Source organism: Dermochelys coriacea, chromosome 10 (assembly GCF_009764565.3).
Source record: "Dermochelys coriacea isolate rDerCor1 chromosome 10, rDerCor1.pri.v4, whole genome shotgun sequence".
Taxonomy (NCBI): Eukaryota; Metazoa; Chordata; order Testudines; family Dermochelyidae; genus Dermochelys; species Dermochelys coriacea.
The window spans coordinates 85756643-85774473 of NC_050077.1; the positions used below are offsets into that span (position 1 = coordinate 85756643).

The following is a 17831-nucleotide window of genomic DNA, read 5'->3' on the forward strand; positions in this document are numbered from 1 at the left end:
GCCAAGCGTCGGGGGTTCCCGCCGCCCAGCCCGGCTCTGCCCCACTCCCAGCCATGCCGTGGCCGCGAGCGGAGCTGTCCGGGCGGCTCCGGTACCGGGGCGGCTCCCGCGGGCCCTGCCTCAGTCTCCTGCACCTGAAACTCACCGACCCGGCGCTGCGGGCGCTGCGGGACTGTCAGCGGCTGCAGGTGAGGGCGGGTCGGCCCCCCCCCCGCGCCGGGACGGGGTCAGCGCCGGCAACCCCCCCCCCTCCCGCGCCGGGACGGGGTCAGCGCCGGCAACCCCCCCCCCTCCCGCGCCGGGACGGGGGTCAGCGCCGGCAACCCGCCCCCTCCCCCTCCCGCGCCGGGACGGGGTCAGCGCCGGCAACCCGCCCCCTCCCCCTCCCGCGCCGGGACGGGGGTCAGCGCCGGCAACCCGCCCCCTCCCCCTCCCGCGCCGGGACGGGGGTCAGCGCCGGCAACCCGCCCCCTCCCCCTCCCGCGCCGGGACGGGGGTCAGCGCCGGCAACCCGCCCCCTCCCCCTCCCGCGCCGGGACGGGGGTCAGCGCCGGCAACCCGCCCCCTCCCCCTCCCGCGCCGGGACGGGGGTCAGCGCCGGCAACCCGCCCCCCCCCTCCCGCGCCGGGACCGGGCTGGAGGTGCGCTGTCTGCTCTTGCAGGTGGGTCGGTGACCATCGCAACAGTGTCTGAGGGGCCTGGTGGGTTCCCTGTTGCTGGCCCTGGCCCCGGAGCGCTGCTGCAGAGCAGCCAGGGCAGTCCCCGGCCGGTGCGATGCAGGGCCGGGCTCTGTGCTCCCCAGGGGCAGGGCTGTTGGATGTGGGGGCGTCTGAGTCACAGGGGTCTAGACAGGTGCAGCCACTAATTGTTCTTGTTCTGTTTGCAGGGCTCAGCCCGGCCTGTCATCGCCTTCCAAGGGAGCCAGGGGGTGAGTGGGGCGGGGCTCCCCGGGGAGCGTCAGACCCCCCTGGGGAGGTTTGAGGATGGGGCCACTGGGCTTCCCGAACACTGAGTAAGTGTGAGACGGACGCCAGCCCAGTCCCCGCTGGCTTTCCACGGCCATGTCTCCACTCCCGTTTCCAGCCTGGGTCTGCTAGCTCCAGCCATGTTCTGGGCCTGTCCCCAGATGCAGCCCAGCACCATTGGCAGTGCCCATGGAGCAGCGCCTCCCTCACAACCCCTTGGGCTGGGCTTGGGTGAGGGCAGCACTTGCTCTTCCTCACTCTGCTTCCTTGTCTACCGCTGGGGCAGGGGCAGCTGCCCCGCAGGAGGCGGGGGCCTGGGAGCTGAGCTGTGCTGAAGGAGAGACAATGGGGCAGTTCAGCAGCAAGGGTGAGCACAGCAAAGCCCTGCTCTGGGGGAGATGCAGTGTGCAGCCAGTGGGTCCTGGGCTGAGCGCTCATCCAGGGCAGGTGGAAGCTCTCTTGCTTGGGACAGCTAAAGCTGGACACGGCCTTAGCACTGCGAGCGGATTGGTCTCTAGCCCTGGCAGCAGAAGCTGTAGATGGGATCCATGGGATTTCCCCACCTCCGTCACCTGTGAGCCTCCTTCCAGAACGTTGGGGCCAGGGCTGCTCGACAGACAGGGCCCCTTAGAGGCTGGGGAGCAGTTAGGCTGCGGCGGAGAGGGGCCCTTTGATCTGTAGCCAGGGGAGAGGCCCACGACACTGCCTGGGGGGTGTCACGGCCTGTTCATGCCCGACTGACTCTCGGCAGCCCGGGGGTGGGGGTGGGGAGTGGTTGTGCTCTTGCCACCCGTTGCCTTCCTTGGCAGCTCAGGGCCCTGCAAGCTGCCTGCCCTGTGCTGGGACTGGCCGAGTCTCTTCTCTGCTGTTTTCTGGGGGCTCTGGGGTCAGGGATTTGCTTCCCTCCCCTTTGGCTCCAGGCTGCTGCAGCACCTCAGCTGTGCCATGCTCGCTAACTAGCTCTGCAGGGGATTCCTGCAGGGAGCTGCTGCCTGAAGCTCAGATAAGGGTCCCTCTGGCCTTTGCCTGCAAACACATTAACAGTCCCCTCGCAGGGGGGCCGGAGGGGCAGGTGTTGGGCTGCGAGCTCAGCAGAGGCAGCTGGAATGAGAATAGGTAAAGCGCTGGTTACCCCCATGGACCCCCCTGCCTGAGCTGGGGCTGGTGTCTGGGGGTGCCTGCCCCATGTATGCCCCCCACCTGAGCTGGGGCACAGAGCCCCTGGCTTGGCCAACAGTTCCCGGCCCAGGACACCAGCCCTCCCTTCTGCTAATCCCCTTTCTGTCCTTCCACTCAGAGACCCAGCACCCTGGCTATGTACCCCACTGCTAGGAGTAAAGCCATTCCAAGTCTCCCATTGGCTCCCCCAAATCTGGAAACGGCCCAGCATTGTAAGGGTTAAACCTCTCCTGGTGATCTGCTCCCTGGAGAACTGCTGCTAAAAGCAGACTGTAGCCTCTGGGGGGATCCTGAACCAGACAATTAGATGGCAGTGCTGCTGGGGTCCTTGTCTGTAAACATGGGGTCTGGGGAGCCCCCAGTCTCCCTCCCTGGGAGAGCCTGGAGCGTGTGCAGCTGAGCCCGCGGAGAGCTGCCAAGCCCCAGGCAGAGATGGGGATGTGGGGCAGGAGGAGGACACAGAGGAGCAGGGACAATGCAGTGCCCCACTGCACTGGGAATGGTCCCATGCGCTCCCTCTCTCCTGGACAGTACATCAAGATCCCCTGTGCCCTGGGCAGTCTTGGGGAAGGAGCTCGCCTCTTCACCTTCTACCTGTCCCGCTACAGCAAGGACAAGCCGCAGGCCAGCTTCGACTGCATCCGGCAGTACATCTCCAGGTGAGCGAGTGGGCAGTGCCCAGCCTGGGGCCGGTCTGTGCCCCAGAGGCCCCGTCCTGGATACTTCCCGGAACTGGAGGCTTGTTTCCTGCCCTGAAGCTGTAGGCAGGTAACCAGATTCCTGGCCCCGGCCCAGCTTGTGGCTGGGGGCAGGGCCAAGGGCTTGCGGGAACCTGACCTGGCTGAGTAGGGGCTTGGCCAGCACCTGACTCCAAGACAGTTCTGAGGGGGGGGGTGTGAGAGAGAGAGGCTGGAGTTGGGGCGCAAGTGGTGAGGAAGAGGCTGTGTGCTCTGGGTCAGGGAGGGAGCTGGCTCTTTGCAGATGCACCTGCCTGGCCATGCTGTCCAGTGACAGTTCTGTATAGTGCTGCAGCCTCTGCCCACCCCAGATCCATTGGGGCACCGTGTGCCAGGAGCTCCCTGACTGTGCAGCCTTTCTTCTCCCCTCCCTGCCCCCGAAGACCGTCTCCTTCAGGACAGTAGAGGGAGGTAGCAGTGACCAGGACGGGGCTGCTGTCCCCACACAGGCATTGGAGCTGCTCCTGAGCAGTGGGCAGTGCTGAGTGAAGGGGTGACAAACACCCTCCAGCTGTTCAGCAGGGCAGGAGGTGGCTGGGAGTTGCCTCAGCATGGAAGGAGCAGGCTGTGTGAGTTGCTCGATGAGAGCTGCCGCAGTCTCAGAGTAGCCCGATCCACTAACTCTTCCCACTGACCCCTGCTAACTTGCGCGGGGGGGGAGGGGTGCTGCCCTGCTCTGGGGGCAGTTGCTGTTTGTTCAGGGTCAGGGAGGAGTCATTGGTCCCACTTCAGAGCCACGAGCCAGCCTAGTGCCCCTAAGGTGGAGAGGGCCTGCCAGCCTCACCATCCGGAGCCTGCCAGAGAGGCGGGGAGGGAGGGAAGCAGGCAGCAGGGCTCTGAGACCTACTGGCCTGTGGGAGTGTGGGGGGTCCGAGCCCTGCACCCTTCTTCCTGGGATTCACTGAGACTCTCAGCCAGCCAGTAAAATGGAAGGTTTATTGGACAATAGGAACACAGTCTAAAACAGAGCTTGTGGGTACAACCAGGACCCCTCAGTCAAGTCCTTCTGGGGGGCAGGGAGCTTAGACCCCAGCCCTGGGGTTCCCTGCGTTCCACCACCCAGCACCAAACTGAAACTACATCCCCCCCAGCAGGCTCCCTCCTGCAGCCTTTGGCAATGTTCCTGGGCAGAGGTATTACCTCCCCCTCCCTCTCCTGCCTCAGGTTACAGGCTCTCTGGTATCCCATCCCCAGTGAAACTCCCCTGCCACCTTCCCAGGTCAACACTCCCCCCTCCCTGCTGCGTCACATCTCTCCCCCCTTCGAGACTCAACTGAGCAGGGTCACTCTGACTAGTGACCTGGGGAAGTTCAGGGCCCCCTCTCCGGTACAACGTATCTGCTATGAGGTTGGCACTTCCTATCAGGTTGTCACTTCCCTTCACAGGGACCACGTCCATGTCGTAATCCTGCAGGAGCAGGCTCTACCTCAGGAGTTTGGCGTTGGCTCCTTTAATCTGGTACAGCCAGGTCAGGGGAGAGTGGTCGGTGTACACGGTGAAGTGTCGCCCGAAGAGATATGACTCTAGTTTCATGAGGGCCCACACCATGGCCAGGCACTCCTTCTCAGTGGCCGTGTAGTGTTGCTCCCGGGGTAGCAACTTCTTGCTCAGGTACACGATGGGGTGTCTCTCCCCCGTTTCATCCTCCTGCATTAACACCACCCCCAGTCCCGTGTCTGCGGTGTTGGTGAACACCATAAAGGGCTTGTCAAAGTCTGGGTTTGCCGGAACTGGACCACTGACCAGAGCCTCCTTCAGTGCCCGGAAAGCCTCCTGGCACTGCTCGGTCCAGACCACCGTGTCTGGCTTCCCCTTCTTGCATAGCTCGGTGATGGGGGTGGCTATGGTGCTAAGGCAGGGCACAAACCTTCAATAGTATCCTGCCAACCCAATAAAGGCTTGGACCTGCTTTTTGGTGTGGGGAGCAGGCCAGTCTCTGATCACCTCCACCTTAGCTGGTTCCGGCTTTAGGTGGCCGCTCCCCACCCAATGGCCCAGGTAAGATACTTCAGCCATCCCCACCTTGCACTTCTCCGCTTTTACAGTCAGCCCAGCCTCCTGGAGTCGGTCCAGCACTTGAAAAACCTGGGACACATGGTCCTCCCAGGTCTGGCTAAAGACACAGATGTCATCAATATATGCCACGGCAAAACTCCATCCCCCTCAGTAGCTGATCCACCAGGCGCTGGAAGGTGGCCGGTGCTCCCTTGAGGCTGAAAGGCAGGGTCAGGAACTCAGAGCCCCAAAGGGGCGATAAAGGCCGATTTCAGCCAGGCATCTGCATCCAGCGGCACTTGCCTGTAGCCCTTTGTAAGGTCCATGGTGGTGAGGTACCAGGCTCCTCCCAGTTTGTCTAGGAGCTCATCAGGCCTGGGCATGGAGTAGGCATCAGATACAGTGATGGCACTGAGCTTCCGATAGTCCACACAGAACCGGATCGACCCGTCCTTTTTGGGGACCAGGACCACCAGCGAGGCCCAAGGGCTGGCAGATGGCTGGATCATCCCCAAAGCCAGCATGTCCCCGACCTCTCTTTCCAGGTCCTGAGCAGTTTTCCCTGTGACTCGGAAGAGGAAGCATCTTATTGGCGGGTGCGACCCTGTCTGCACCCGGTGGACAGTCAGATTAGTGCGTCCAGGCTGGTTGGAAAACAGCTGTCGGTACGGATGCAGCACCCCTCTGATCTCAGCTTCCTGGTCAGGGGTTACTGATCTGAGAGGGGAATTGTTTCCAGGGGTGAACCAGTTCTGGTCCCAGGGAACAGATCTACTAAAAGGTCATCTCCCTGCTCCTCCCAATGTCCACACACGGCCAACACCACATTCCCCGTGGCATAATATGGCTTCATCATATTCACATGGTACACCCAGCGGTGGTGGGCCCAGTTCGACAGCTCCACCACATAGTTTACCTCATTTAGCTGCTTGACAACCTTGAACGGGCCCTCCCAGGCGGCCTGTAGTTTGTTCTTTCTCACGGGGATGAGAACCATCACCTGATCCCCGGTGGTGTGGGCGCGGGCCCGCGCCGTGCGGTCATACCAGACCACCTGCTTCTTCTGGGCTCTGGCCAGATTCTCCCTGGCCAGGCCCATGAGTTCAGCAAGTCTCTCTCGGAAGGTCAGGACATACTCCACCACTGACTCTCCATCGGGAGTGGCCTTCCCCTCCCAGGTCCAGGGGGCCCCTTACCCTCCTTCCATATAGCAGTTCGAAAGGCGAAAATCCGGTAGACTCCTGGGGTACCTCCCTGTACGCAAACAGCAGGTGAGGTAAGTACTTGTCCCAATCCTGCGGGTGCTGGTTCATAAAGGTTTTCAGCATTATCTTTAGCGTCCTATTGAACCTCTCCACCAGCCCATTGGACTGGGGGTGATATGCTGAGGCCCAGCTGTGGCGGACCCCACATTTCTCCCACAAGCACCGGAGCAGGGCCGACATGAAGTTGGATCCTTGGTCTGTCAAGACTTCCTTGGGAAACCCCACTTGGCTGAAAATGGTCAGGAGCGCATCTGCCACGGTGTCTGCTTCAATGGAAGCTCAAGGCACTGCCTCGGGGTAGCAGGTGGCGAAATCTACCACCACCAGAATGTATTTCTTCCCCGACTGGGTCGTCTTGCTGAGAGGCCCCACTATGTCCATGGCCACCTTCTGGAAAGGCTCCTCTATGATGGGCAAAGGTCTCAAAGCCGCTTTCCACTTGTCCCAGGCCTTCCCCACCCTCTGACAGGGGTCACAGGGTCAGCAATACTGCCGGACAGTAGTAAAGACCCCAGGCCAGTAAAAGTTCTGTAGCAGCCTCTGCCAGGTGCGCCGGATTCCCTGGTGCCCTGAGAGGGGGATGTCATGGGCCAGGTACAGGAGCTTGCGGCAATACTTCTGGGGGACCACCAGCTGCCTCCTGACCCCACAGGACTCCACTTCCCCTGGGGGAGCCCATTCTTGGTACAGGAACCCCTCCTCCCACAGGAACTTCTCCTGGCAACCCTCCTCATGGTCCGTCCCACACTGAGGTTGGCCAGGTCCCTGGGCTTCCGCCAGGAGGGATCTTTCTGCAACTTGGCCTGGAACTCAGCGGCTGGGGAAGGGATGGGGCCCGGTTCCCTCTCACTGGCCAGGTCTGAGGCCACAGCCTCTCTGAGCCGTGCCCCTCGGCGCTCCCTCCCCACCAGGGAAGGGTCCTGCACCTCCAGTGTGGTACCCTCCCCAAGATCAGGGAGCAGTGCTCCTCGCTGGTTCTGGCTACGGGTCACAACCAGGGCAGTCTGGGGCAGTCCTTTAGGTCCCCCCCATCAAAACCTCAGTGGGCAAATGGTGGTGCACCCCCATGTCCTTGGGGCCCTCCTTGGCCCCCCATTTCAGGTGTACCCTTGCCACGGGCACCTTGAATGGGGTCCTGCCCACCCCCCTCAGGGTCAGGTAGGTGTTGGGCATCACCCGCTCTGGGGCCACCACCTCAGACCGGGCCAGCATCACCTCCGTACCCATATCCCAGTATCCATTGACCTTCCTTCCATCCACCTCCAGGGGAACAAGGCCCTCTTTCCGGAGGGACATCCCCGCGCCCACCCTGTAAACCGAGAACCCTGAGTCCAGAGCCTCCAGCCCTCTCGTGGAGCTGCCCTGGGGTCCTCTTCCCTCCTGAGCAGGTGGTAAGCTGGCAGCCCCCCTTGCCTGGGCCGTCTGCCCCTTGTCCAGCTGGGTCCCTACCCAGTTAACCCTGGGTAGGTTGGGTCTGCTCAGTCTGTTCTGAGGCACTGGGTCCGTATATGGCCTCTCTGGCCACAGTGATAGCAGCTCAGGTCATGTTGGTCCCCTCGAGCGGTCGGATGGTCCTGATGCCAGGTGTTCCCCTTGGGGGGGGTTCTCCATATTTCCCTGCTGGGGAGGTCCCATGGTGACTCTCTCCCTGCATCGTGGGGGGCCTGTTCTTTTGGGACTCCTCCCTGCTACCCCCAGAACGACTGTTCACAAACTCGTTGGCCAGCTGCCCTGCATGCTGCGGGTTCTCTAGCTTTTTGTCCACCAACCATAGCCTCCAGTCGGAAGGGCACTGTTCATACAGTTGCTCCAGTACGATTAGGTCAAGCAGGTCCTCTTTACCTTGGGCTCCAGCTGTCCACTTGCGGGCATATCCCTGCATTCGGTTGACCAGTTGTAGGTATGTGACCTCAGGCATTTTACGCTGACTCTGGAACCTTTTCCGGTACATCTCGGAGGTCAGTCCAAACTCACGGAGCAGGGCCTTTTTGAACAGTTCGTAGTCCCCTGCCTCCGCCCCTGTCATTTGGCTGTACATCTCCATGGCTTTGGGGTCCGGTAAAGGGGTGAGAAACTGGAGCCTGTCTGCAGGGTCAACCCTGTGCATCTCGCAGGCATTCTCAAAGGCAGTCAGGAAGCTATCTATGTCCTCCCCCTCCTTACGCTCTGCCAGGAAACACTTATCAAAGCTCCTTGCAGTCTTGGGTCCCCCTCTCGCTCACCGCAGCTGGGGCCCCACTGCTCCTCAGCCTGGCCAGCTCCAGTTCATGCTGACGTTGCCTCTCCTTCTCCTCCCGCTCATGCTGATGTTGCTTTTCATGATCCTCCAGCTCCATCGTTTTCATCTCCCTCTCCCATTCCAGCCGCCGTTGCTCCAGGGATGGGGAGTTCCGCTGGGAGGATCCCCTGCCGGCTGCCGGGGTCAGGGTGCACTCGGTATTCGCTGGGCTTCCCCCAAGCCCTCCCCCAGGCATGGATAGGAAGGGTCTCGGGATGTCCCCGGCAGCAGTCTGACCCCTCCCAGCCCAGTCAGGCCCTGGGGCCCATGCTGCGTCCACCGGGCAGCTTCCCTCAGGGACAGGGATCGGGTCATCCAAGCGATCCCTCTCCTCCAACTGGGCAATCAGCTGTTCCTTGGTGGACCTCCCAATGTGCAGCCCCCTCTGCCTGCACAGCTCCACCAGGTCACTCTTAAGGCGTTTAGCAAACATCTCCCCGCTGGCCACTCGCAGGCCTGGGCAGCTTTCCACGGTTTCCAGGAAGAACCCCGAGGGTGCCAGTCCTTCTTGAGGTCACCACCTCTTTTCCAGGGTCGAGCTGCAGAGTCCTCCGCCCCTGGGACCACTCGCTGCAATCCCCCAGGGAACCCTGTTACTGCAAAAGTCCTTCTCTCTGGTCACACACTCCCAGGGGTTAACCACCCCCGGAAACCGTCTCTCTCTGAATATTCAGCACACCTGGTCCCCGTCAATCCCCCTTCGTTTTACTGCTCCCCAGTCACTTACTGCAGGAAGCACCGTCCATGGGGTGCAGTAGATCCCACTGCTGACACCAGTTGTCACGGTGTGTGTGGGGGGGTCCTAGCCCTGCACCCCTCTTCCTGGGATTCACTGAGACTCTCAGCCAGCAAGTAAAACAGAAGGTTTATTGGACAACAGGAACACAGTCTAGTCCTTCTGGGGGGCAGGGAGCTTAGACCCCAGCCCTGGGGTTCCCTGCGTTCCACCACCCAGCCTCAAACTGAAACTAAACCCCCCCAACAGGCTCTCTCCTGCAGCCTTTGTCCACGTTCCAGGGCAGAGGTGTTACTGCCCCCTCCCCCTCCTGCCTCAGGTTACAGGCTTTCAGGTCTCCCATCCCCAGTGAAACTCCCCTGCCACATTCCCAGGTCAACACTCCCCACACCCTGCTGTGTCACAGAGGGGCAGCCCCACATCCCTGCTGACTCCCCAGTGGGGTGTCTGCAGAGAAGGTGCTTCCATTCCAGAATGTGTAGGAGTCACACACCCACCGAACTGGTGCTGTGACCCCAGCTTTGGAACAATCTCTGGGAGGGCCGTTCAGTGATTCAGACCCCCGAGGGGTCTCACTCTTCCTCCAGGATAAGCCACGCAGCATCACCACCTCCTTAGGCTGCGTCTCTGGCCCTTCAGCCACTCTGTTTTCCACCATGAGCTCCAGTCAGCGAGTCCCTCTGAGGCAGACCCCTGAGGGAGACTTGTACCATCTTAGGGAGCAATGCAGCCCCACCAGCATCTGCAGGGGCACTCATACAGTGCTGAGAAATTTGGTTTATAGTCGGCTGGCACACAGCATAGGGAGGTCTTCGGTAGCATAGAAAACAGACAGTTACAGCACAGTCTGTCCTGGTCAGCCTGAAGCCTAAAGTCCTGTCCCTCTGACCCCTCTTTGTCCCAGGTCAGGTGAGCCCTGACTGCTTCCCACTGCCCACAGTCACTTCCACCTCCACACCGCAGCCCTTTGTTCTCCAGCTGGGCAAACTCGACTTGGCTTCCAGCAGAGAGGTGGAGCCATCCATGGTCCTTAGTTGTTAGGTATCGAAGTCCGAAGTCCTCGTGACTGGATTTGCTGTTGTCTTCATGGACTCTATTGATGAGGTGCCAGCCCAGTGCCATTCACACCTGTGCCAAAACCTGCCTGCGGGCTAACAACCTTTTCCCACCACCTCGTTAGCAATGCAGCCTAGAGGCAGGCAAACTAGTCATACGCAATGTGACAGAAAATCTCCACTCCACCACAGCAGGAGGCTGCCCTGGGGAGTGGCCGTGTTGGGCAAGGACTGGGGATGAGACAAGAGAAGGGCATACCACTGTCTCTGACCCCTGCCCCTGCTGTGTGGTAGCAAGTGCCCTCCCGGTCTGAGGGTGTGTCTAGGCTCCCTCTCCTAGGCATGCTTCTCAGGGTGGGGCTAGCAGAGAGCAAGGGCCAGGCCAGTGACACAGGTTTTTGTGCTCTTAGGCTGGGTCGGAACCAGCTGGACTGTGTGGGCAGCATCCAGGAGAAAATCACCATCTGTGCCTCTGAGGACTCGTACCAGCTGACGCGGGAGCGTGTGTCCCAGGTGGAGAAGGAGGCATGGAGCAGAGCTGCTATCGAGATCAAGCCAGCAGCCCCAGGCCATGGTAAGGCAGGATCCTGCCAGGGACAGGGCATGGCTCAGGAGTGGGGCTGACCTTGGGAAGTGGGAGGAAGCACTGAGAGCAGAGCAGCCCCTCCCGCTCTGCGCATGGGCACGGAGCAGCATGTGGCCTGTGGGAGAGCTGGCTCTGTGCCATTCATGGGAGAGTGAGCAGAGCTGGGCTCCCATGGCCAACTCTCTCTGTCCCACACCGCGCATAGCTGTTCTGTGCCCAAGATGTGGGGCCCTGAGACTCGGTCTGCACCCTGCTGGCTGCACTGGTTCTGCTGGGTGGGGCTGGCAAGGCTGGGTTCAGGAAGTAGCTGGGGGCTGAGCTGGGGCTGCAACAGCTACTGGGTGAGCCCAGCCTCTCTCTCTGGGTGCCGTCTCACCTCCACAACCCCTGTTCAGTCCCCCTGAGCTGCACGTTGGCTGCAGCAGAAGTGTCAGACCTTGGCTCGTCAGGATTTAGCCCAAACTCACAATGAAGTGGAGGGACCCAGGGGCTGTGGAGGAGAAGGTTTTTGCGCCAAGGAGGCCAGCTATGGGCAGGCAGAGAGGAGTCTGGTGCCAGCTGTGAGATCCGGGATGAGAGGCCTTAGGGGCATAACTGGAGGGGTCAGTTCTTTATTAGCAGCCATTTGTGCATTGATTCCTCTGCAGGTAAATGTGTTACCGTCCCAAAGAAGCTGGGCATGAGCACCCCATTGGGGAAGTGCCCTGCTGGGAGCCCTGCTCCAGGGGGCAGGAAATGCAGCCCCATGGGGACAGATCGCAGGGTTCTTGTGAAATGCCTAGTGCAGCTTCTGGCCCTGCGGCCCCACTGCAAACATGAGCTCCTGGAGCGGCTGGACAGGGCACAGATCAGCCTGAAGGACAGGGCCCAGCTGCTGCCCGTGCTGGAGGAGGTGAGTGCGGGTCAAGGGGGCAGTGTGCGTCTGCTGCCCCCTGAGCTCTCGCTTACTCTGCTGCTCTCATCCATGCAGGTGGGGCAGCTGAACCCCTGGGAAAGCAGCTACAGTCTGAAGGAGGAGCTCTTTGGGCAAGTGCAGGAGGACTGGCTGGGCTACACGGCTGAGGAGCGGCAGCAAGTCAGGCAGCTCCTGCGCAGGTGCAGCCCTGGGGCAAGGGGCAGAGAGCTGCCCTGGTGCCGCCAGGGTTAATGCAGAAGTCCCAGCTATCTGTGGGAGGGGGCCGGATGTTTCAGAGCAGGGAGGGTTGCAGAGCACTCCTGTGTGTACAGTTGGCTTCGGGCACAGAACGCCTCACAGCCAGATGGTGGGTTCACACCTGGTTCCCCTCCTGTGAGCTCAGTGCCATCCCCATGCCAAGGCCCTGACCACAGCCTGCCTGGCCCCATGGCCTAGGTGCTGGCAGGGCATGTCCTCTCTTGTTCTTGGGTGACTCTCAGCCTTGGCCCATGGTAGCTGCCCCAGATCTCTTCTCTCTTTTGCTCCAGGAAACAGGCCCACGGAGCCTTGACCAGGCCCTTCTTGGTGCCTCTGGAGTGCCCGTCTTGCCAAGGTGCCAGCAAAAGGCCCTTGGGTGGGGTAAGTATTGGTGGTATGAAGCCTTAGGCGGATGGATGCCCCAGCGCAGGGACCAGAACTAGGCAAGGGCAGGAGAACAAGAGCTGAAAACCTGCTAAGGCTAAACATCCAGAAATCTGGAGATCATCAGCATGACTTAATATCCCGATCTGCATATTTGAATATGCATGGATTTATTTGCAGATGTCCTGATTATGAGAACTGAGCTGATTTGCAGATATGTTGGTGCCACTTCTTGAAGCCACTGTGCCCCCCATCCGCCCTGGGGCAAGATTAACTCCCCGCAAAATCCAGAGCTCCAGCATCCTCCTCCACTAACCCTGGGCAGGCTGGACACCTCCCCCTTGTTCAGGGCCACTGTGGCTGCCCAGCCACCCCGGGCAGCTTCCACTCACCATCCTACTGCTTAAAAGTGCAGCACAATTCCCCAAGGTCCCAGCTGCAGCAGGGAAGGAGCTGTAGGGTCATGGGAATGACTGTGCCCAGGCCACTGGCTGGGCAGCTCCTTGAGGCTCTGCCTTAGGCTGAGTCTTTCCTGGGCTGCGAGGGGTCTGGTCCCAGCTGCGTGCTGGGCCTGGCCCTTGCTGCTGAGCTATGGCTACTGCCCGGTGTCACTAGCCATAGCACCAAGTCTCTGGCCTTGGGTGGGTTGGGGGAGAAGGCTCTAGGCTCCAGCTGGGGGGCTGGAGTCCTGGTGGGCAGCGGTTGCAGGGGGCTGGAACAGTTTGTACTATGGGTTGCTGAGAGCCATTGAACCAAACGGTAACCCTGTGGGATGGAAACCATGGGATGGAACCACTGCAAGCCAGGGGGTGTAGCAGCCTCCTAGCATCCTGGTTCCAGCACCTGTGCCTGGCTGGCCTAGAGCATCACCTCTGCCCTCCAGAGCGGGGAGTGAGAGCGCTGAATGTGGGGAGGGGTAGCCCCATGGGCCATGATGAAAGAGGTGGATCCCTCCTTGCTCACCTGTTTCCTGCAACAAGGACTCCAGCCTGGAAGGTGAATCCAGGGCAGCCCCCTCCCCTGGGTGGGTTTGTCTTTCAGAAGCGGCTGGCACTGCTGGATGCCTCGGACCCACAAGGGCGGAAGAAACCCTGTGCCCCAGAGCACCACCCCAGCTCTCTGGGTTCCCACCACAGACTGCAGGAGCCTGTCCTGGAGCATCGGAGAGCCCAGAGCCAGCAGCAGCCATGCCAGCTTCCCAGGCCCAGCGCAGAGCTGCGGAGCTCAGAGGAGGAGCCGAGCGAGGGGGAGGGAGGCGATGACTGGGAAGAGGGAGCTCTGCGCCTGGAGCAGCACCTTTCTGCCCTGCAAGGTGAGGGGCTGCGCTGCTCCCGGCTCACCTCAGGGATGTGCTGCTGCCTGCCAGGCTCTAACCCACCTTGTCAGCCGTAAGTGCCCCTAGCCAGAGCTGTCTGCCACATAGGGCTGCACGGTCCCTAGGCAGAGAGACTTGGGGAGAGCAGCCCAGAAGCCCGGGGGGGGGCTGAAAAAGGACTTGGGGTGAGTCCGAAGTGAGGCTCACATCTGCTTCCCTGGGGCAAGTCACAGCAGTGCTGGGCAGAGCCGCACCTACCACTCACATGCCACCTGGTAACCTCCCGGAGCACCTTTGGGCTGCGCAACATCAGGGCACCCGTCCCTTCCACACACCAGCATGGCTGAGGGGCCCCGATGGGGGCAGCGCAGGTGTCTGGAGCTCACGACTTTTCAGGCAGTTCCTGCTGGGCTTGTCGGTGTCAATTCTCCAAGGAATTGAAGGACAGAGGCTGGGAGTGGAGGGGAAATTACTTTGAATCAATTTTCTGCCCAAATTCTTTTGCTTCCTCCCCAGACAGCAGCTCCCAGGCAAGTCTCCCGGTCTCCTTCGCTGAGCTCCCAGATTACTGCCGGTAAGCATGGCCAGGCGGGCAGTCCTTGCCAGGCACATTGCTCCTCCTCACCTGCGTGACAGGCTAGCCGCTCTGCAGGTACCATGCGGGGGTCCCTGTCCCAGCTCCCACAGCCTGGGGAGAGGACTGGAGCGTGGAGCCAGGCTGAGCTGCAGCTTCCCAGCCTGTAAAGTCCAAGTTGTAAATGGACTCTCAAAGCTGGACAAAAAGCAGACCAGGCCCCACTCCCTTAGGCTCTGGAGCTACCGTGTGGGCAGTGATGTGACAGCACTACCCACTTCTGGGCAGTGCCCACCTTTTCTCTTCCTCACGCACAGGGAAGCTGCAGTGGTGCGGGTCAGAGAGATGGAGTTGCTCCTACAAAGCAGCATTCTGGCATGTGCACCTCGTGCAGAGCCCCTGCTGCTCAGCTCACCTGGCCTGATGGAGGAACTAGTCAGTAGTTTCTCCTGGTTGTGCTAGGAAATACAGAGCCATCTGCTCCGTGGAGCAGCATCACGCCTACGTAGAGGCATTCAGTGCGGATTACGCAGAGTACCGGCGCCTCCACACCAGGATCGGGCATGTGAGCAGGACATTCATCCAGCTGGGAGCTAAAATCAAAACGCTGCCGCGTGGGACGCAGGAGCATAAGGTGAGGCTGGGCTGGGTGGCAGGGCAAGCATGCCTAGGCTGAGTGCTGAGTCAGCTCTCTTGGTTTGCAGGCAGTGGAAGACAGGATCTTACAGGAATACCGGAGGTTCAAGCAGGTGAGGCTGGTGGAGGGGGGGGGGGCTGGGGCTGATGCTCCCTGGCAGGAGCTGACCTAGGCTCTCTCTTCCTCTTACAGACGTACCCCAGCTACAGGAATGAGAAGAACCGCTGCGAGTATCTTCACCAAAAGCTGTCCCACATCAAGGGCCTCATCCTAGAGTTTGAGAAGACAGGGGCTGCCTAGGGGAGCCTCTGGTGCTCTGAGCCTGCAGGAAGTGCTCCCTGTTCTCCTTTCCCTTTGCAGGGGAGGAAGGGGTGGGGGTTAGTGAACTCTCCTATAGTAAAAAGAAAAGGAGTACTTGTGGCACCTTAGAGACTAACATTTATTAGAGCATAAGCTTTCGTGAGCTACAGCTCACTTCATCAATGCATCCGATGAAGTGAGCTGTAGCTCACAAAAGCTTATGCTCTAATAAATTTGTTAGTCTCTAAGGTGCCACAAGTACTCCTTTTCTTTCTCCTATAGTAGTAGTTGCAGTCCCCCAGCCTAGTGTCCAATGCAGCTATTTGATCTGATCTGGGTTGGGGAGGGGTTTACAGGACAGAGCATGTGGCTGCCCTAAAGTACAGAGAGTGGGTGATGGTCTTAGTGAATTGTCCCCTGTGAGCTGCTGTCCTACTTGTACTAGCTCCCAAGGGGCATCTGGGGCTAGTAATGCAGCTCCAGGTTAGGGGCAGCCTGTACCACAGAGCTCTGCCTGGGAAGGAAGGCTGCTCAGTCAGGGCAGGCTCCCTGGCTTCAGGCTTATAACAGCCAGTGTGGATCATGCCAGCTCCATGCATTAGCCCAGCCTATGCTGCCTGCTGGAGAAATAGGCTTTTGCCATCAAGTGGGACCTGCCACCTTCCAGCACTGGCTCCTTCCCCCCAGGAGCTTAGAGCATGGCAGACCCTTGCCCAGCAGGGGCAATTTCAATCACTGGAGCTAAGGGTACCATGCCCCTGGGGCAATAGGAGGAAAGGGGTCGGTCTGTGCTGGGGTTTTATGACTGACACCTGCTTGAGCAGTGTGTTGTAACAGGAGTTGAGGGGACAGGGAAGTGCCTCACCTTTCTTGACTGTGCATGTGTATCTCAACTATCTATCCCTGCTGCCATCAGAACTGCCCTGGGAACCTGCTGACATTGCTACATGGAACTGCAAAGTAGGGGATGGGGAGAGACGGTAATGATTGCAGGAGGAAATGAGCAGGAGGAGTGGAGGCTCCGGAAGTTCTGCCTTGTTCCTGGGTTAAACGGTTCATTGTACAATGTGGAGGCATGGGTGGCTGTGCCCTTCAGCCCTCTCCCAGCACCTGCCCGAGTTCCTCCTGCTTTCAAAGTAACTAGCCTACCCCAACCCAGCAGGAGAAACTGATGTGTCAGGGCCTAACTGTGGGGCTGTAAGCGATGAAACCCTTTGCCTTAATTACCAGCTGGCCTCAGTGGAGAGGATGGAGCCCTCATGTACAGGCTCTGTTGCCTTGTCTAAGGAAGTATGTGCACAGCACCATGGGACTGTGCTGAGGGTTCCTAGGTGCTATATCTAATACAATCATTTCTAAGCCCCTTAACCGAACTGCCTTGCTGCCAGGGATGGGCCTAGGGTAGGTTAGCTGAAGGATGTGCCTAGCTTGAGCAAACAGGAGTATTAATATGAATGCTCTACTGGCTTGATGGATAACAAGTCATGGCTGACAAAGGCAAAGCCAGTGTGGGAGGTGGGAAGACCTTGTAAATGCTATTGTGCAAGCTACTGTATCTAGAGCGTGCCCCAGTAATAAAGGCATAGATACCCAGCCATGGTGTTTTGTAAAACACAAGTTACAGGGGAGCGCTGCTGGAGTGGTCTGAGTGCTGAGCCAGAACACAGCAGTACTCAGATTTACCAACCCTCCCCTGCAGCTCTCTGCCTCCATGACTAGGAAACCACTCATCTCTCTTTCCTGCTGCCCAGCACAGTGGCTCCTACCTGCACCAAGATAAATACAGAAGGCCATCCGTTCATGGCAGTTCAAACACCTGTGCACAAAAACCTTGAAAGGGATGTAGGCTTGGAGCAGCCAGCCAGCAGGAGACAGGACAGCAGGCTACAGTCAAAGGCTAGCTCCTTAGCTGCAGGGTTAGGAGCCCTGTGGCCAGCAGAACTCTCTCTTAAGGAGGCCCTTGAGTGAGAAGTAAGAGGAACCTAGAGGCTGGCTCAGCTGCAGTCTCAGCTCTGGCCTGCCCACGAGGCCCTCAAAACAAGGAAGCTGAGCACCAAGCAAAGTGCCCTGCCCTTCTATCTGGCTGGGGGATGCTTTCATGGCTGGTCCTAGCCTCTTGTGGCACAGCAGGGTTTGCTCACACCATTGCCACAGCTCTGGCTACTTGCCAGGGAGAGGTGCTGTGCCTGCCAGGCCCAGGGCCAAGTGAAACCCACTCAATGTTTGGCACAGCTTGAGCAGCTCCCATGCAAAGACCAGACTCAAGCCCTGGAGATGGCTGCAGGAATACCAGAAGCAGCCCACAGCTAGGTCAGTTAGTGCAGAATGCTACCAGGTCTCCTGCAGCCCTAGACTCTAGCAGACCAGGCCTGAAGCTCAGGCAGGCTTCTTGCCACTTCACCACTGCCCTCTGGGGCATTCACAATGGCAGCTGTGCCCTGCCGCAGAGCCTGTGTTCTGTACACAAAGGGGTGAAGGGGTCTCATCTGCACCTCCTGCCCCTAAGCATCAGGCAGTCCTGCCAACTTCCTCCTGCACACCCACAGGCCCCATTCTAGGCCAAGTTCCCACAGAAGCATAGCAGTGGCCAGTTCCCCACCAGCCTCTTGTACTGGACCTCATGGACCACAGGATGGAGCACAAGGTCAGGTGGGATTTGTTCCCTATGCAT

At 59.8% G+C, this 17831-nt stretch overlaps 1 protein-coding gene across 1 annotated transcript; it reads left to right on the forward strand.

The window, feature by feature from the left end:
* Window positions 1-24: 24 nt before the first annotated feature.
* Window positions 25-16727, forward strand: ELL3 (elongation factor for RNA polymerase II 3). Its single transcript, XM_038419750.2, has 13 exons — window positions 25-188; window positions 887-928; window positions 2676-2803; window positions 10622-10785; window positions 11445-11689; window positions 11768-11892; window positions 12241-12331; window positions 13376-13646; window positions 14166-14223; window positions 14686-14857; window positions 14928-14972; window positions 15053-15257; window positions 15440-16727. The coding sequence occupies exons 1-12, from the start codon at window positions 54-56 to the stop codon at window positions 15158-15160; spliced, it is 1584 nt and encodes a 527-aa protein (XP_038275678.1). The 5' UTR covers window positions 25-53; the 3' UTR covers window positions 15161-15257; window positions 15440-16727.
* The last annotated feature ends 1104 nt before the right edge of the window (window positions 16728-17831 follow it).